The sequence below is a fragment of the Pleurodeles waltl genome, chromosome 6, assembly GCF_031143425.1.
Source record: "Pleurodeles waltl isolate 20211129_DDA chromosome 6, aPleWal1.hap1.20221129, whole genome shotgun sequence".
Lineage (NCBI taxonomy): Eukaryota > Metazoa > Chordata > Amphibia > Caudata > Salamandridae > Pleurodeles > Pleurodeles waltl.
The window spans coordinates 1405195958-1405216860 of record NC_090445.1 but is presented as its reverse complement, the minus strand read 5'-3'; the positions used below and the strand labels follow the sequence as shown (position 1 = coordinate 1405216860).

The 20903-nt window shown below is 46.8% G+C and overlaps 1 protein-coding gene across 1 annotated transcript in view; it reads left to right on the top strand.

Moving 5' to 3' along the window:
• The window catches only part of LOC138300896 (protein-arginine deiminase type-2-like), a 767146-nt gene extending 751020 nt beyond the window's left edge, over positions 1-16126 (top strand). Inside the window, exon 16 of the mRNA XM_069240755.1 lies at positions 14546-16126. Coding sequence (XP_069096856.1) covers positions 14546-14779 — 234 coding nt within the window. The 3' untranslated portion in view covers positions 14780-16126. The remainder of the gene's footprint in view (positions 1-14545) is intronic.
• The last annotated feature ends 4777 nt before the right edge of the window (positions 16127-20903 follow it).

Sequence of the window (20903 nt, the reverse complement as noted above, 5' to 3'; positions counted from 1 at the left end):
TATGTATGGTTTCTATTGTGGTTGAGATTCTAACATGTAGCTGCTTCAGAGAGGAAAATAACTTACCCTTCCAAGTTTGCCATCAGTCAAATTCGGTTCAAGAATGACAGATGATTTATTTCTACCCACTGATAAAATTGGAGACTGCCCTCGGTTAGAGGAGGTGGAACTGACGATTGAGCCTGGGTAGAATTTAGTTTTGTGTGTGCTTTCGGCAAAAAAGAAACTCCCTTTCGTCCTTGAAAGGTTCATATATCAAAATATAAAAACAAAGTGGATGATACATTTAATTAGAAAAAAGAAGAAAATATCAGTTTGCCTGGGTCTCAGCGTTCACACATGAAGATGTGTGCAACTCTGAGGTTTCATACAGACAGACATGTCTACAAGAGCATCATACAGGGAGAATCAAACTAAGTGACAGCATTAACGGTAAGAACACATTGCTGAAAAATTCAGATTAAACCAGTCGCAGTTTTTGGATCCTTCACGGAGAAGCAGGTCTGTAGATTTATAGGATCTTCCTGTAAATTATTTCCATGGTTCTCCTCTCTTAGGTCTCAGGTTATGACAAAAGTAACTTCCCATTTGCTTTTAACGCCTCAGAGATATCACTTAGCAGGAAGAAAACGCATTCTTTATCAGTCGTTTCTTTTCTTCGAGGTGTGCTAGATGGTGTTACCTCTGGTTAGGTTGTAAAGGGCACAGTTTAATGAACATGGGACAATTCATCAGTTGAGTCACAGGGGCAAATAGCAGCTGAAGGTAGATTACTTTTTCTTCGCAGGATTCTCAGAGGGAGGGAAATGTTTCTGGTTGGGGCGAAAAGTCTCATTTTTATGTATGTTTTTTTACTTAACAAGATAAGGTTGTGCATGATGGAGATACGGTTTTGAATGCCTCTGTCTGTAGTCAGTCTTTGTCACCACAGAGCCACTGCCTTTGATACATTGAACCGCTACTCTGTATCGCGCACACCCAGCCCATGGCACCCCATGGGCCTCCCAGCTAGGTTAGATAATGCTTACACGCCCTCCATTAGCTGGAATTGTGGTATAGCAGAATGCTGGGAATCTTCGGGGCTGATTTATGGAAAGTGGTGCTGCACCGAGTGCAGCACCACTTTCCCTGTGCCCCTTAGCACCACTCTGCCACCACCATATGCGCACAGTATTTCAAATACGGTGCACCATGGTGCAGGGTAGGGGGCAACAGCTTCATTTCTCATGATGCTTTTGATGCACTCTGCAGGAGTAGCGTCAAAATATTGGTGCTACTCCTGCAGAGTACATAGAGCCCCATTCTAAAGAATGGAAGTCCCCTTTTAATACCTGCTCTTAAGCAGGCTTTAAAAGTGCTGTAAAAATGGTGCATGGAAATCTCATGGAGAGGGCACTAGGGCATTATAAATATGCCCCTCAGTGTTATGATGTAGCGCTGACTGCCTCCTTGAAGAGGAGGGATGTACAAGGGAGTAAGGGAAAAGCAGAAAAAGAGACAAAGGCATAAAGTTCTCCTGACAGAACAGCAGCACTAGGAATCGGCTTGGAAGGGACAGAATGCAAAATCGAAGGGGACTAAAAGGTAGAAGTGAGAAAATCATGTATCTTGAAAAATGATACACAACAATGTTATATTAAATACATTTTTAGAACTAGATGCAAAAACTAAGGCATATGACTAATTTGTTTGAGAAAATGTTATGTAAAAATCATTGTTTGATTCAATTTTTTTCCAAGTTTTCTTGTGTGGTGAACCTTTGCGACCTCTCAAAACACCCCTGGGAAACATAGACTAGCTCAACAAACCATGATGTACTGGAATAGTTCGAATGCCTTATTACAACTACGTTTAATACATTTTGATTTCTAGCCAATTGAGGGAAGGGTGCTAGAAATTGCACCAGTTGGAACTACTTATTCAGTATTTGTTTCTGTGGGAGTATCGCTCCAGACACACTGTGGAAAGTCAGACTTACTCACTTGGTGTGATTTGAACAGGATGTTTAAACGTCACGATGTACCAATGCTGAGAATGTGCCTTTAAAGTAAAGATTAATCAGATAATTGAACAGATCTGCCAGATGACAGACTAATATGAGTGCAAACTCAGTCGCAAGTTGTAATTCTTATGTTATAATCTAGTAAATTGAGAGAAGAGATTGCTTTTTATTTTTTTATTGTCTGTATTGAAGTCACTAAAAACTGTTCATCTGATAGAGACTTCTAGGTGCAGATTCCCTAACCTAGAATATTCCCCAGGTGTTACATTGGATCTGGAAAATCTTGAGCAGTACCTCTGTATGCCAGTAGGGTGCATAGTTCAACTCCGCATTGGTGGAGTTGGTGTAGTCCACACCAGAAATGACATGCGTGGTGCCTAAATAGGTGCTACTCTAGCTCTCTCACATCATTTCCTTTCTTTACGTGATATCAGCGCAGACCTGGGGCGAGCTACCTGTGTCTACTTTTTGGATGACTATTTAGACATTTTTGTAGAATTCTTTTGAGCTTTGTCTCCCAGTGTGCTATGTATGTTCCCTAAAATGCCATTCTGATGGATACAACTACCTGTGGATTCCTCACCTAATGAATTCTCCCCATTGCGCAGCATTTGACTGAAATTTTCTTTCCAGCTCTGCACGTTGGCAAGGACGTCACAATTGCCCGACTCCACGCCACTCCGTCTGACGTCATTGTGGCAATAAGAGGTCCTCGCCAGCGTGCTGACGTTAGTTCCCTTTTTTCCGTGCCTTCGATAGCAGTTATTTCTACCAGCTCTTGTGTCGATCGCTGTTGAAGGGATACTTTGTGTTTATCTGATAATGTCTGTTCTGAAGAAGTCTGGATTCAAGCCTTGCAGAGAATGCGGAGGTCGTGTGTCAGTCACTGACCCGCATAATGACTGCCTCTGGTGTCTGAGTTCAGACCACGACGTACAGGAGTGTGGGTCAAGTCAGAAGATGAATCCAAAAGCTCTCAAGGAGCGGGAGGCCAAGTTATTTTTAGCAAAGGCTAAAAAGGAGAAAGAAAGGAGTCAGCCTTGATCTTCGTCGGGGAAGTTGGCGAAGATTCATAAGCGGCGTCATCATGATTCCTGGCGTCGTTCCAGAAGAAGCCGTTCGAGGTCTCCTCGTACTCAACGCCATAAGTTGTGGGAGGTCAGCCCGACGGTGACTCCCCAACCTCTGACTCCACAGACTTCACCGGCGCCGTCGGTCTTTGAAGTGATGGAACCTAGAAGTCCACACTTCTCTCCGGGGCAGTTGGATGTCCAAGATCCGGCGCCGGCTCCACAAGTGTATCCTGCCTTCCCTACTCCGGGATTGGATCCGGCGGCATTCCTTAATGCCATGTTTGCCATATTTCAGAATATGGCACCGGGAGGTGGTGTGCCGGCTGGCCCCACTGGTCCGTTGGCATTTTCTCTGGGCGCTCCGGCTCCTTACAGACCAATGCCATTTATGCCATTCTGTCCGGCAGGGGGCACTAGTCCAGCGCCGGTGCTGGCTGGGCAGGCGCCGTCGATGTGGGTGGAAGGACCTTCGACGCCCATGTGTGTCCCGATGGCGGCTGGATTGTTGATAGAGTCACCTCGGAGCCGGACAGTGTCGGTTGGGAAAGATCTGCTATCCACGGCGCCGATGGATCCAATGCCGCAGTCGGATGGTTCCAGAGATCGGATTATGTCACCAACTCCACACCGATCTTCGACGTCGGCCAACTCTTTATCGACTCCAAGGCTGGAGGCCAGATTGCATTCCCGAAGGAAGACCCTAGGGCTATTGGAGGAAAGAGAGTACCGGAAACAGCTCCTGGAGGAAGGGGAAATTGTGGAACTCCTGGGTGACTTTCAGGGGTTAGACTCTGCCAGTGGACTTGACACTTCCCCGGAATGGGACTTAGCCTCACCAGGGGAATTTACCGAGGAGGCAGCCTCGTTTCATTCAGTTGTAAGGAAGGCTGCAGATTTCTTGGATCTCCCACTTCCTTCAGCTGAGGTCAAGACCAATATTTTGACAGAGGTATTACATCCAGCCTCAGCTGTTGCAGAGCCGTTGCTGCCTTTTAATGAGGCTCTCACTGACCCAATTTTGGATGTGTGGAGAAAGCCTGTTTCTTCGCCGGCAGTTAATAGATCTGTTGCCCGGAGGTATAGAGCGACTCCAGGGGACCCAGGGTTTCTTGCTAAACATCCGTCTCCGGAGAGCCTTGTAGTGCAGGCCTCATGTTCTTCGAGGTCTGCTCCTGGCTCTTTCCCTGGTGTGCCTTCTGACAGAGAGTCCAAAAGAATGTAGCAGTCGGCAAAGAAGGTGTTTTCATCATGCAGCATGGCTCTCAAGTCGACGAACGCAACCTGCATCCTGGGTAGATACATTTCTGCTCTTATGGAGGCGGCTAAGGCTGTGCTGCCTGAAATGCCCCAGGACTTGCAGGGACTTCTCTCGGATGCCCAGGCTGCAGCAACACAGGTCATACAATCAGGACTGGACACTACGCGCTCAGTTGCAATAGCCATGGGTACCTCTATCTCCACCAGACGACATGCTTGGTTATGATCGTCTGGGTTTTCTACAAATGTTCAAGCTATTTTGTTAGATCCGCCCTTTGATGGTGAAAAGCTTTTTGGTGCTAAAGCTGATTCTGTGCTGGAGCGCTTCAAGGACTGTAGGGCAACGACAAAGTCCTTGGGCCTCCAAACAGGTTTGACCCTATTTAGGTTGTTTAGATGATTTAGAGGATTTGGATGAGGGGCGTCCTTTCGTGGAAGATCTCAGCAAGCAGGCCAGCAGCCCTCAAGTCTGCCTTACAGATCTTTTAGAGGGTGGGGTAGAGTCCGCACTAGAGGAGCCACCCAACAGCAGCACCCTGCCTTTTCCTCAGGGGGGGTACAGCAGGGGAAGCAACCTTAGTCCTCTCACCATTGCATCCCATGTCTCTCCTGTAGGGGGAAGATTACCTAATTTTCATTGCATGTGGGAGTCGATCACATCAGACTCTTTGGTCATCAGTATTGTGGGGAAAGGCTATGCCCTTCCCTTTCGGGAGACTCCTCCTCCCCTCCCCATCTTTCTTTTTGTTCAGAGGACCATCTTCTGTTGTTGGAACAGGAGGTTCTATCCCTATTATCAAAAGGTGCAGTGGAGTTGGTTCCGGAGCAGGAAAGGGGTCAGGGATCTTATTCAAGATATTTCCTGATCCCCAAGAAGTATGGTCGGTTGAGACCTATCCTGGACCTAAAGATTTTGAATTGGTTCCTCAAACAGGAGAAATTCAAAATGCTGACTCTAGCACAAGTGCTTTTGGCGCTCAACAAGGAGGATTGGATGGTGTCTGCCGACTTGCAGGATGCTTATTTCCATATTCCCATTCTCAAGTCGCACAGGAAGTATCTCCGGTTTGTGGTGGGGTCACAACCCTACCAGATTGCTGTCCTGCCTTTTGGTCTTACTTCCGCACCTCGAGTCTTCACGAAGGTGATGGCGGTGGTTGCAGCAAGTCTCAGGAGGAAGGGAATTGCGGTATTCCCTTACCTGGATGATTGCTTGATCAAAGCCAAGTCTCCAGAGCTCGTACTGCATCACCTGCAGATGACAACCCAGTTGTTGTTCGATCTGGGCTTTTCGATAAATGTACCCAAGTCTCACCTAGAGCCCTCCCAGCACCTCCTGTTCATAGGGGAAGTACTGCACACAACATTGGATCTGGCCTTTCCTCCGCCACAGCGGATTCAGGACATTCATGCGTTGATTCCAATGTTTCAAAGTGGAGCGGTTGTTCCAGTCCTCAAGGTCCTTCGTCTGCTCGGTCTGTTCGCTTCATGCATTCTGTTGGTCACTCATGCACGCTGCACATGAGAGCTTCTTCAGTGGTGTCTCCGCAGGCAGTGATTTCAGCACAAAGGGGATCTCGAGGAGTCAATAAAGATCTCCAGAGACACTGCAGCGGATCTACAATGGTGGGCTGTGGACAGCAACCTTTCCCAAGGAAGGCCGTTTTCACTTCCATCACCAGTGGCCACAGTTATAACGGATGTTTCCACTCTAAAGTGGGGAGCTCATCTGGGGGACCTGGAGATCAAAGGTCATTGGTCTCCAGTGGAGCAGATATTTCATATCAATCTGCTGGAATTGCAGGCGATACGTTTGGCTCTCAAGGCCTTCCCCCCTTCCCTTTGCGGTCAGTTGGTCCAAGTCCTGACGGACAACACTACCGCGATGTGGTATGTCAACAAGCAGGGAGGAGTAGGGTAGTACCTTCTGCGCAGAGAGGCTCTGCGGCTCTGGTTGGGCTCAGGACCATCGGATTTGAGTAGTAGCAAATCATCTGGCTGGAGTTCTAAACGTACGTGCGGACAGCTTCAGTCGGCACTTCACAGCTGATTACGAGTGGCGTCTCCATCCGAACCTGATCCTTTACATCTTCCGGATGTGGGGGTTTCCTCAGGTAGATCTGTTTGCCACTCGGAAGAACGTGCACTGCCTGTTGTTCTGCAGCCTCCAGTATCCGGTGCAAGGAGCGTTGGGGGGGCGCGTTTTAGATGTCCTGGAACGGTCAGTTGCTTTATGCGTTTCCCCCCATGCCCTTGATTCCTCGGGTTCTGAGGAAGATTCGTCAAGACCAGGCCCAAGTAATTTTAATAGTTCTGGATTAGCCAAGGGTGTGGCATACAGACCTTCTCCAACTTTCACTGTGCCCAGCGCTACGTCTCCCTCCCAGGGCAGACCTCCTCTCGCAGTCGCAAGGGTGGGTTCTACACCCTCACCTCCAGAGCCTGAACCTTCATGCCTGGAGATTGAACGGGGCAACCTGAGTTACTTTTCTCTCCCGCTGGAAGAGGTGGACGTTATATCATAGGCCAGGCGACACTCCACCAAATCTGTCTATGCTGGCAGATGGGCAAAATTTGTTGCTTGGTGTGGAGAGAAGCAAATTAGCCCTTTAAAAGCTCATTTTTCGGACATATTGTTGTTTGCATTGTCCTTTGCACAGCAGGGTTGTGCAGTCGCTACTGTCAAAGGCTATCTAACGGTTCTTTCAGCCTTTTTATGCCTTCCTGATAATCCCTCCTTATTCAAATCCCCTTTAGTATTAAGGTTTTTGAAGGGGCTTACTAATAGGTTTCCTCCCACTCCGTTTCTTATGCCCAGTGGAATTTAAATTTAGTTGTAACTTTTTTAATGGGTTCTCCTTTTGAACCTTTACATTCATGTCCATTAAGACTATTCGTCTTGAAGACTGTTTTTCTAACGGCCATCACGTCTGCTAGGTGTGTAAGTGAGCTTCAAGCTCTCTGTGTTCATCCCCCTTTTACATCCTTTCATGCGGACAAGGTGGTGCTGAGGACGGGTGGCTTTCCTCCCTAAAGTAGTCACTCCTTTTCATTTGGGGCAGTCTATTACGCTCTCGTCCTTTTATCCTCCTCCACATCCATCTAAAGAGGAGGAGAGACTACATCGGTTGGACCCAAGGAGGGCTTTGAGTTTTTACATAGACAGAACGACAGAGTTCCGCTTTGACAACCAACTCTTTGTTGGATACGTGGGGAAGAGGAAGGGCAAGGCCGTCCACAAAGGACACTATCCAGGTAGATCATTCTTTGCATTAAGATATGCTATTCATTGGCAAAGAAGGTTCCTCCTGTTGGAATTAGAGCCCATTCCGCCAGGTCTAAGTCGGCCACTTTGGCCTTGGCTAGAGGTGTTCCGGTGGCTGACATTTGTAAGGCTGCAACTTGGGCTTCCCTCCATACTTTCCCAAAGAATTATTGCTTGGACTCTGAAGTTAGGAGGGAGGCCATTTTGCACGGTCTGTGCTGCAGGATTTCTTGGTGTGATCAGTCAGACACCCACCTCCGAGGCGGTACTGCTTTGGGACTCTATTCATTAGGTGAGGAATCCACAATTAGTTGTATCCATCAGAAGAAAAATGTACTTACCTTTGGTAGCGCTTTTTCTGGTGGATACACTAGCTACCTGTGGATTCCTCACAGTCCCACCCGCCTCCCCGTTGTCTTTCTGTTCAGACCAAGATCTCCTTGGGTGTATATATATATATATATAAATATATATATATATGTATATTTGTATATTTCTGTATGTATATGGGTATATATATATATATATATATATATATATATATACATATATATATATATAGGTGTGTATATATGTATATATTTATATATATGTATGTGTGTATTTGTAAATGTGTATTCTTATAAGTATATATATTGATATTATTTGTTATTTATATTTGAATAAAATTTGTATAAAGGTTTTCATTGATGCAATTGTAGTGAATAAGTGATGTCGGTTATCACCTATTAGCTTCAAAGGCGTGTAAAAAATGGTGTAAACTGACGTCAGCACGCCGGCAGGGACCTCTTATTGCCACGATGAGGTCAGACGGAGTCGCGTGGAGTCGGGCAATTGTGACGTCCTCGCCGACATGCAGAGCTGGAAAGAAAATGTCAGTCGAATGTTGCGCATTGGGGAGAATTCATCAGGTGAGGAATCCACAGGTAGCTAGTGTATCCATCAGAAAAAGCGTTACCAAAGGTAAGTAACTTGTTCGTTTGGTTTAAGCCCTGTGGTTCCTGTCATGACTCGGAGGTCTGTGAAACTTGTGGCTCTATGAATCCCAAGGTGCTTTTGTAGTGATCGCTGAAGTTCCTGGTTATCTGATGCCAGACGACTCTGTGACACTCTAGGTAAAGGTCATGTGGAAGGCCCGAGCCCATTTGCAGAGCCGTTCCCAGCACTAATCGTCACTCTCAAAGTCATTGGGTAAGTTACACAAGAAATCTAAAACATCTATGCAGTCGAAGTGCTCTTCCAAGTCATCATACGAGGCGCAGGAACGACATCACCACTCTAAGCCGTGCACCCATCTCTGGGTCTGCTCTGCGCCTCCTTGAATTTCCCAGAGCAAGAGCGATCGTCACCCAGCGAAGCCAGTTTTTTAAGGCCATGCAGCTCATATTTGGGTGGGTTGACCCCTCTGGAGTGCCTTCAGGCCCAAATAGGTTCAGCGGGTGCCCCCACTGGATTTACATCGACTCTGGGGCCGGCCAGAACTCGACTTTCTGAGTCGGAGCCAGGGCCTTCTTTTTTCAACAGGCATTGTGAGGAGTATGATTGGGAAGGATCTGAGGATGCTTATTGATACCATAACGCCTTAGAAAAGCCTGAAGACAACTTGTATGAGGAACCGGCAGATGCCAGTGGTGTGGATACCTCCCCAGACACTGGCTTAGACTCTCCTCCTAGTGTGGCTATGGGGAAGGGTCTTTATTTTCCATGGAGGTGAGGAGAGAGGCTGAGGTCCGGGACCTTATGCTGTCCTCAGGGGAGTCAAAACAAACATTTTGAAAGAGGGGCTTCAGCTGGCAGTCGCCGCCTCAGACCCGCTCCTCCCTTTTAATGAAGCCCTAACAGATTTCCTGCTCAGGGCATGGGCCAAGCCTGCATGGGGGCTATTGTCAACAGGACAATTGCCTGCTGCCAAAGCACTGCTTCTGGAGATCCAGCTTTACTCACTCAGCACCATACTCCAGAGAGCCTTGTTGTCCAGTTAAGTCTTGCAAATTCTCTGGTTCACCACAGTATAGGGAATCCAAGAGACTGCATACCTTTGGCAAGAGTTCTCTTCCACCAGCCTTGTACTATAGTCGGTAAACATTGCATGCCTCTTGGGCCGATACACCCACACAGTTTGGGGTTCGGTTGCACAAGTGCCGCCCATGGTCTTGGAGCATGGTCTCAGAGGGCACCCGAGCCATCCTGACCGAGGCTATTGCCACTGGCAGGGACAATGCAAAACTCACCATGCACTTCAAACTGGACACTACTGATTCACTAGGCAAAGCAATTGTGGCGTCAGTGGCATTCAGATGCCACACCTGGCTGAGATCTACTGGCTTTTTGGGGAACGTCCAGGCATCCCTATGGACATGCCCTCTGATGGCACCAGTCTCTGCTGAGATAAGACAGAATATTCAGTGGAGTACATAAGGACAGCAGAGCCGATGTACAGTCATTGGGCCTCTCTATGGCCCAACGCCAACCCTATTTTGTCTTTCACGCCTTCTGTGGCTATGGTGGGTCTACCAGCTTCGTCCATTTCCACCCAGCCACTAATGCCAACAAGCACCCTGTCCTTTTTTGGCTGTGTATGCGGCTCCTACAAGCACCCTGAGACACACAGCAGGAGGTCTGCCCAGTCCGCCAGCCCCCCATAGCCTCCAAACCCCTCTAGTTTGCCCTCTCATCAATACATGCAACCAGTTGATGGCATGATCTAACACCACCTGCCCTGCTGACAGTCCATAACATCTGACAACTGGGTACTTCAAATTGTTCAGCAGGGTTACTTTATCCCTTCCATGGAAACCCAGCCACTAATGCCATCCTTAGACCGGCTGATGGAGGACCACCTCTCCCTGTTCCGTAAAGAAGTTCAGGCCTTTTGAGCCCAAAAAAGATGGAAATCAATTCCTTATTTTATATCTGTGCCCTCTTGATTTTTTCATGAAGAAACAAAAATACAAGATACTCATGTTGCTCAGGTCCTGTCTGCCCTGCAACCTTAAGACTGGATAGAAGCACTGAACTTGCAGGACTTCTGCTTTCATATACCTGTTCTGCCTACCCTCAGGTTGCTGGGCATTATGGCCTTCTTCATCCTTCTGGCATGTGCAGGCTCCACAGTGGGACTTTAAGTCCCAGTGTGTACAGCTTCAGGGGAATTTTTCCAACCTGGTCCAGATTTCAGAGTGAACTGCAAAAGACCTGCAGTGGTGTCCGACAAACTGAGACTGTGTCAGCAACAGACCCCGCTACCTTCCCCAACCACAGCTGACTGTGGTCACAGATGCATCATTCCTGGGTTAGGGGGCCCCTGTGGGAGGGGTGGAGATCAGAGGACTCGGGTCTTCAGTGTAGACTCAGGTCCACATCAACGTGTTGGAGTTGAGAGCAATTCGCCTGGCATTTAAAACCTTCCTTAATTCCATCAAATGAAGGCTGGTACAGGTGTTGACGGACAACACCACCGCCGTGTGGTATTGGAACAAACAGGATGGGGTAGGAATGTCGACCCTGTGTGAAGAGGCTCTGCGTATCTGGACACAGCTGGAACGTGAGGACATATTCTTGGTGGTTCAACATCTTGCAGGTTCTCTGAGCACCAGATCTCAGTGCTCAGGTTTGACCTTCTTGCAGGAGTCTGCAATGTCTTTCTGGCAGCCAGGCCTTCCTCAACCAAGACAGTATGTGCCTACCTTTGGGACAAACTTCTGGCTTGGTGCACTACCAAAACATTGATCCCCTTTCTGTATCTATGTCTGAGGTGTTGTTTTTTTTCTTTCATTGTCTCATGCTTTGAGCACAGTTAAAGGGGGTCATTTAACCATATTATCTTTCTTGTGGTTGCTGGATCAGATTTCTCTGTTCACGTCACTTGTTGTGACCCTTTTTCTCAAAGGTCTCTAACACGTTTCCCCCTAAACCCTTCATCATGCCCCAATGGGACCCACAATTGGTTCCTATTTTTTTTATGTGCTCACCATTCGAGCCTATACCGAGCTGCCCTCAGCCTCGCTTGACCATCAAAACTTTCTTTCTAGTGGCTATTACATTGAAAAGGAGGGTTAGCAACCTGCAGACATTCTCTGTGTGCCCTCCTTTTCTAACGTTTTTCTGAGATAAACTGATTCTGAGACTACATGCCTTTTTCCTACTGAAACTGATGAGTCATTTTCACGTAGGCCTGGCCATCACACCACCGACCTTCTTAATCCACTTTACCCTTCCAGAGATGAGCAGAGACTCCATCACCTGCAGCCAAAAAGAGTGATATTGTTCTACATAGATTGTACCAAAGAGTTCTGGGTGGACAATTAACTCTTCATTGGCTGCATCGGGGGAAAGAAAGGAAAAAGACCATCTCAAGATGGATTGTGCTCTGCATTAAAATCTGCTGCTCATGTCCAAGAAGCAAGCCCCTGAGGGCTTCCATGCTCATTCCAGCAGGGCAAAGACTGCAGCCACTGTATTATCCCACCAAGGTCCTGTCCTGGACATCTGTCGGGCTGCACCGTGGGCTTCTCTTCACATGTTTACCAAGCACCACTGCTAGGACAGACAGGTCTGATGTGATAGTCACTTTGCCCATTCAGTCCTCCAGGACCTCCTGGTTTAAATGTGGTTGCAGACCCACCTGTGGGAAGATATTGCTTGGGTATCTATTCTAAGGTAAGGAATCTGTGGCTAGAAGCCTCTATCAGATGAACAATTTACTTACCTTTGGTAATGCCTTATCTGGTAGAGACTCCATCTAGCCACAGATTCCTTACTAACCCTCCAATCCTTCTCATTCTGCAAACGGATTTCTTTACATAGGGTGAACCTTGTAGGTCCTTAATGCCTGCACACTGGTCCACGAGCATTCTGTCGTGACTTTGTGCTTCTGGTGTGGAAATGTCACAAAAAATAAATTGATATCAGTGTGCTAGGGTGGTGCCTATTTAGGCACCACGCATGTCTCTACCTATGCGGATGCTGCTGACTTGGAGTCGAACGATGCCATATACCAACACGTAGAGGTACAGCTCAAGATTTTCAGGACACAGTTTGAAACCTGGGGAATATTCTAAGCAGTCAAAGTGCTCTTAACTTCCACTCCTGAGGAATTTGTAGCTAGATAGAGAATCTATCAGATAGTCATTACTGAAGATAAGCAACTTGTTCTTTAGCACTTCTGTTTTGCTGTTTTCTACAATTCCCTTCAATCTTTCCTCCTCTGTAATGAGCGTGTTTTTGCCTCTTGTATTTCCCATTGTTATTCCCATGTTTTCTACAAAAACAACAAAGTCATGGATGGAATGCTTGAATTGATCTCAGCCACTGGCAATAGCTCAGGGCTACATCCCAATCCATTGCTTTTCACCCACCACGCCACCTCAGTTTGGGCCCAGCCGTATGCATATCAGTCTTGACCCGCTCCTCATCAGAACAGTCCAACCTGACCTGCCATGCCAGGTCCTCCCTGAACTGGAACACAAGCAACCTAGGACCATTCTAGCCCTAGATAGGGATAGCTTAGTTCCATTGGTACAGTGAGTCTGGAACTCACGTCTGGGAATATCCAGCACACTAAGGGGCTTATTTACCACCCCCCTGCAACACCAGTGCATAACTTTTTGTGACACGTGCGGTGCATGTGCAGGCCCCTATCTAGAATGCAACACAAAGCCACTTTGCATGACTTTTTCTGACCTTGTAGATAAGGTGTAAGCAATGCAATGCAAGTCGCTATGTTGCCTTACACTGCTTCAAGGAGACATGCAATGGGTGTTGTGGTGGGTATTCCCATGCAACACCCATGGGTTTTGACACATTTCCAGACTTAAAAGAATCTGTAAACCTGTGAATGCTTCAAAATCTGACGCCTCCCCAGGGGAGGTGCTACGAGGAGAAATATATTTATTTCTACTTGTTATTTCCTCTTTCTATGTGTGCTGCTGCAGGAAGGTGTCCTTTCTTGAACAGAAAAAGCATGGTGCAAGGGTGTCTGCATCGGCTCTAGGCAACCCAGTGTTCATGGGTGCAAGGGGAGAGGACAGAAATGGAAATGGAAATAAGCCCCTAAGTGTTCAAACTGAGGTGACATGGTGTTCAAACTCATGATGGATTGGGATGTGGCTCAAGTGATTACCAGTGGCAAGTCGCGGCTCCTCCATTAGGACGGAGGAGCATCACCCCTCGCCAGCAGCAGCTACATTTAGTAGTTATCCTTTAACAAATGAAACAATAATAAACGATGTTTATTATTGTTTCATTTGTTAAATGAGTGGGGCCATGAGGGATGACGAGGATGAGGGCAGTGCACCCTGCACTCCCCTCAGAGTGCATGTATGTTTGGCAGGCCATCTCGGGCTGGCCAAACATACGTGCGCCGTAGGCTCTCTCCAGCCCACCAACATAGTTGCTGGGCTGGAGAGAGCATACACAGGCTCCCAGTGTGCCTGGGAGCGCCCTAGCTGGGTGCTCCCAGCCAATCCTGATGCTGCTTTCAGCAGCATCAGGATTGGCTGCAGGGCAGGCTGGGAGCCTGTGCCTGAAGCGAACAGAGAGGAGCGGCGGCAGAGAAGCAGGTAAGTGATTTTTTTAAAAATTAATTTGTCCGTCCCCCCGTGCATCTCCCCCCGCCCCGCCCTGCCCCAACGAAGCCCCGCGAGCCACTCCTGCCAGTGGCTGAGATTAATTCATGCATTCCTTCCATCACTGTTTTATAGCCCTACGTTCTCTGCCTGGTATCTCATTCCTCTCTCTGATGTGGTCTCAATTTCTTTCACCTGTCCACCATTCCCTCCCTGCACTTATTATCTTTTCACTCAGGTAAGTTCTGTTCCGTTCTCTTTTAAATGCTTGCCTTTTTAACTCCTCTTTTTCTGTAAATTCCTGGTTCTCTCTTCCTTTCTCTTCTTTCTCACTTTACTTGTACTGGCTGTCTCTGACCTCTTCAATCTTCCTATTATACAGGTAAACATGATTGTTTTGGGGAACGAACTTGGTGTCCCAAAACCCTACGGGCCTATCATCAAGGAGACTTGTTGCCTCGAACAAAACATCCGCTCCGTTCTACTGCCTCTGGACCTGAAATGCACTTTCATTGACGACATTGTGTCCTACCACCAGAAGCTGGGAGAGGTACACTGTGGTACGAATGTCCGTCGGAAGTCATTCGCCTTCAAGTGGTGGAACATGGTCCTGTAAATAGTTGGGCATGACAGTTTGAGCTTAGTATTGGACGGACACTCAGCAACTTCCTTTTTCTCGTTTCAATGTCTGAAGAATGTTCCTCCTGTTCAGGAAAACCCCATTCCTCCAAACCTAAACAAGGAGCCCCTTCGGAAGAAGATTCGTGCATACCTGACCTCTCCATGTTGTGTACGTTTCCGGGGGCAAATGCTTTCTATGTTGTGAATTCTTTATTGATATATGGTTTTCGAAATAGAATGTTGTTAACTTTTGATAATGGTGTGGGCAAGAGGATCAACAAAATTAATTCTAGACAGATTCAAGTTCCCCGGTACACCCTGATAATACACAGTTTTCAGTTTCTGTGGCTCGATATCCTTGAATACAGCAATGTGTGTAAACTTGTGGAGGACGAGTCCTTAAACATCATTCTACAAAGGAAAATCGTTAGCTCCCCGTGGCCGTATCTTTAATTACTTTTAAAATTATAAATTTTTCATCCATGGGAAGTGTAGAACATATGAAAGCACTGAGGAGAATAAACTAAAGTTGTAAGGTAACATATTGCTCAAATTCACAGTGCTGCATATGGACCTATGCCATGGAAATGTAATGTGTGTTCATACTTTACATCTTCCTCCATTCTTACTAAGATGAGGTGGTGTCAGCCCAATAGCATTGAGATAACATTTTGCATCGTCCAGAAACCCCGATTTGAATGTACCATATTCAGAAATGTTCATGGGGGTGTTACTCGAATCATGTAAAACCATAGAGTTGAACATTGTACGTAGCACTTGATTTATTTAAGACAATAGCATTTAATTCGGCACCCGTCTTTATTTGTAGTTGCTGTTACTGGATTATAAATTGTATTTTAGAGACGTTCATTGATTGTGTTCAATTGTGGGAACTGAAGACCCCAAACTGCAAAGAAGTGAATATAAAAAAAAAACAACTGGTAAATTTAGATTGTACCGATGATATATATTGGTCATCTCACAAGGAAACCTCTTTACATTTGTGCTGTTCAAAATTTCTCATACAAATAGAGACATCGTTTTTCGATAAGAGTATTAATCATTGCCTTTATGCACTGAAGGAGAAGATGTGATTGACTTCGATACGAGGGATGCCTCGAATGTGGTAATGCCTCAAGATTTCATAACGATTGTTACTGCAAAACGTAAATTACATTTTTTGTACTTCACTTATAGCTAGCTGCCTTATGTTCAAAATTATTATAAATTCTTTTTTGCTTGTTTTTTTAGTATGTTTTGGCAAATGTACACATGCTGCTGTCTCAAATTATGCCTCTAGATACCCCTCCCAAACAAATAAATAGTACAAGTGTTTCTATCATGCACGTGAGAGCTATTCCATGTTTGCTGATCCCAGAAGGCACCAGCTTATTTTTGTGTGCTGTTTGTTGTAACTTGAGGAGTTGGAGTGAAGAGGTAGGTTTATTAGATTTTCATTTAACGAGGAACAGAGCAGGTGTTGGTGCATTCCATCCTTGGAAATCAGTTCTGCTGAAAGTAGCAACCCCAAGGTCATTAAGATTACGAACCATCCTCAATTGTCCGTCAGCAAAAAAAAAAAACTAAAGAATTTCCGTAGCGTAAAAGATTACAATGCTACAATAAATGGCAGATGAAGGAATGAGGTGAATGCCCCTGGGGGCATAATACTGTACCCATACTGTACTTGTATGTCAGAAATGCGGTGACTCTTGACGCAGTTTCCAGAACAAATTGGGAATAAAAAGGCTTGTAATCTGAGGTGTGGGGTCATGTTTTGTGCTTGTGTTGTTTAACCGATTACCCTTTTTCATGCTCTTGATAGGGTCTCACCACGTCTTACTATGGCTCTAAACCATGATGATTATTTGGTTCATTAAACTCTTGCAAGCGTTATTGATTCATATTTTTCAGAGACCTGTTTTGTGTTTATGGACTCTACTTTACACAAGCATGCTCTAAGAGCCTTCAACTCTTTTGTTTCACTAAAGTACTTTAGACTATATATAGGCTATATCAGTGCTTTAAATGGAAAAATAGAAGTGCAGGTACTCTGTACCAGAGTACCTGCTTGTTTCTGAGAAGTGCCGGTACTCTCCAATTAAAAGTATTACGTTTTTCTTGAGATGTGCCGGTACTCTCCCTCTCTAAATAAAAAAGTGCCGGTACTCAGTACCGGAGAGTACCGGCCCATTTAAAGCACTGGGCTATATATAAAAGTAGTAGTTTTTTAATATTAACTTTTACCCACCTTCGAAACCCTGACAACACTACCATGAATAAGCCTGGAGATCTTAGTTCGTCATGTGCACTGTAATATAGGCAATATTGTGGTTGGATGTGGATCAAAATAGTTCTCTATTAAACCCTATCTAAATGAGGTTTCTACACAGCACTCATATAGAGATGAATTCCTTGAAGGTGGTCTTAGATGCGACTCTCTGCTGAAATGAGGCACAGTGAAGAAATTGAGTTTTTATAGGATCATATATTTGAGTCATGTGTGGTAGCCAGGATTCCAGCCCATGTTTCCTGGATAGGTATTGTCTTGTATTTTCAGTTTAACACCAGATGAAAGTGCTCCCTGTGTTTCTTTAAGGAGCTAAATGAGTAGACTGTATTAAATAAATTACACACATTACATGTTAAATTGAACCAACACAGGAAATCTTTCTAGAAAAGTACTGCAGCAACCCACCTCACCCCTAGTTCCAGCTTCTCTGCTTCTTTGTAAAGTTTCCCTGTAGTTGCTATGGAACGTAGGGCCATGTTTATCAAAAGATTGCAGGAAGCTGGCTCTGTATACACCATACCAAAATGAGGTATAGTGTGCACAAAGTCCAGGGGTTCTCCAGAGTCTTAACACAGGCTAAAGTAGATAATACTAATGCTCTCTTTTGTGGTAGTGTGTTCGAGCAGTTAGGCTTATCAGGGGGTAGGGCAAAGCATTTGTTGTACACACACAGTCAAGAAATGAGGCACACACTCAATGATAACTCCAGATTAATGTTTTTATGTAGCAAAAATATTTATTTTGTTACTGTATTACTAGAACCAAAAGGGCTTTGTTGCATGTAAGTACAGTTGTAAGTAAGTATCAAGCATTTGTATCAAATTAACTTTGTTTAGGTTTTGCAGGTAAAACAGTTTACAAGTAACACTTTTCAATTTTATAAATTGACAGTGCAGTTTTTTATAGGAACCAATGCAGTCCTAGGGGAGGAAAAGTGTTAGCACAGTTAACAGGAAAATACTCGATTTACGATCCTAGTCTTTGGGGTTAGGATGCCCACAGGTCAAAGTTCAAGTCAAAGGTCAAAGTGCACTACCACCAACTCAGGGCCAGCCGGCTGCACAGGTCAAAGATGGTGTCAGGTTTTCAAAGTGCTCCTATTAGGGCTGGAGACGCTCATTAGCACACAGATTGCAGGTAAGTACCCGCGGTATCTGATAGAGACTTCTAGCTGAAGATTCCTTACATTTGAATTCCCTGGCATCAGCTTCGAATCCGGAATGTTTTGCCGAGCAATACCCTGCGCGCGCCATCGGGTGGGGTCGTTCAGATCCGTGTGCGTCATTCGGTTCCGCATGGCATCATCAGTGTCGTTGGAGCCGTCTGTGACATCACTGTCACCTATAAAGGCAGCACCCCGGTGCCTGTACATCAGTTCTTTTCCTTCCGCGACCGGTTAGGCGCAGGTCCGGGATCAAGTTACCCTCTGCCTTTTTTGACAGGCCTTTTTTTTCGACCCTTTCGTCGAAGATCTTTCGTCTGTGCGAGAACGTCATCAAGGAAGACAGGGTTTAAGCTGTGTGGTGCCTGCCAATGCGCCATGTCGGTGAAGTACACTCACCAGTTATGTCACTGGTGCCTCGACAGAGACCACGACTCGAAGTCGTGCTCGGACTGCCGGCCCATGGCCCCAAAAGCTTTGAGAGAGAGGTCTCTGAAGCTCATGGCGGCCCGGTAGTCGACGTCAGTAGGCGTGACTCCTAGGAGGTCACGGTCCCGCTCAAGGAGGAGGCCGCAAGACTGCTCCAGGAGCCCCAAGTCCTCTTCTTCTCATTCAAGGTCATCTGGCCAGTCGGAGTAGAGGCACAAAAAGAAGAAGAAGTCCAAGCGGACTTTGACTTCACCACGCCTGTAAGCTGATGAGGCATCTCAAAAACGTTCCGAGCACGTTTCCGCAGAACCGATGCCAAGGTCAACTTTGTGTCTCCCCCCATCCAGGAGCCGGAGCGACTCCCGCACAAACTAAAGATTTTTACACAGCCGTGCACCTCATATTTGAGCGGGCTGGCCCGTGGGTGGGTATTCTGACCCCACGGGGTCAGCATGGGCCCCATTGGGTTCAACGCCGACGGCTCTGGTCTCAGCACCATTGAGGACACCGGGATCCAAAACTGGATCCGGACCAACGCCGGTTCCACACAGTCAGCCTCCTCTGACGCCGGTCTCGATTTTGACGCTTCCCCCACCGCCGGCACCCACCGGAGGTGCGAGCCCCATCCTCATTCCAGATGATCTGGAGCCGGAATGACGTATGATGCCGATTCTGACTTCGGTGGCGCCGACACGTCCCACATCAACGCCTGAGGCTTATTTTTAACAGCCAGGCACAGGTGAGGAATGGGAGGGGTCTGACCACCCTTTAGAGAATGGATTGGAGCAGGACTGGTATGAGGATCTAGGAGAAGCCAGTGGACTGGATACTTCTCCAGATGCTGGTATGCTCTCACCTCCTTCTGTGGCTGTGGAAGAGGGAGCATTGTATGCCATGGTGGTACATAGAGCAGCTAAGGCCTTGGACCTAGAGTGCCTACGTTGCCGGTCATGACTAACATCCTGACAGAGGTGCATCAGCTTGGGGTTGCTACATCAGAGCCGATGTTACCCTTTAACAAAGACCTTACTGATGACCTGCTGGGGACATGGCACAGGGACTCCTGTAAATAGGACAATTGGCCTCCACCATCGACCAGCTCCTTTTGACCCTAGTTTCCTCACCCAACACCCCACCCTGGAGAGCTTGGTGGTTCAAGTCTCCACTTACTGTGGTGACTTCCCTTCAGCTCCCCTGGATAGGAAATCCATGAGGCTGGACCAACTTAGGAAGAAGATGTTTTCTTCCTCCAGCCTGGCATTGAAGTCTGTAAACACTTCATGCCTATGGGGCCATTTTTCCCATACTTTATGGGATACGGTGGCACGGGTACTGCCCCAGGGCCTGGAGGGCGTACAGGACACTCTCACTCAAGCTGACAAGAATGGGAGCAATGCAGCCTAGTTTACGATTCGGTGTGGTTTGGACATGACCGACTCACTGGGCAGGGCGAATTCATCGACAGTGGCACTTCATCACCACGCCTGGCTTCGAACAACTGGCTTTTCAGGGGATGTGTAGGCAAACCTGATGGACATACCCTTCGATGGCTCACGCCTTTTTGGAGAAAAGACAGACTCAGCACTTGAGCGTTTCAAGGACTCTCAAGCTACAGCCTTTGCCTCCTTGTGTCTGCTCACCAGCAGTCTGCCTTTCGCCTCTTTCGAGGCTTCAGAAGGGACGGGGGTACCACGCCATCCACAGGTCAGCCACCGTCCACCATCCACCATCATCACAGCATCCCATGTGAGGACGAGGTTGTGTTACCTTCAGACTCAGAGGGTCTAGCCAGAGATCAGCCACCACCCAGCCCCCCTCTTCCACAGTGCCCAAGCCCTCCTAGTATTGTTCTGCAAGACCATGTTCATCCAGTTGGAGGGAGGATTCAATTCCATCTCCCTCACTGGAAGTCCATAACATCGGACAATGGGTCTTGCAGATCATACAGAAGGGCTATTCCCTCCAGTCTTTCCCTCTCTCTATCCCTCCATTGAAAGAACCGCTGATGGAGTATCATTTAATCTTGCGCTGCGAGGAAGTTATAGCTCTCTTGGCCAAGGGAGCCATAGAAAGGGTCCCGATGTCAGAAGTAGGCAGTGGTTGTTATTCATGCTACTTTATACGGCCAAAAAAGCACAAGGGTGTTTGACCTATCTTGTATTTAAGGGACGTTAATCTCTTCCTCGAAAAGGAAAGTCTTCCCCTACCTCGACGACTGGTTGTTGAAGGCTCCTA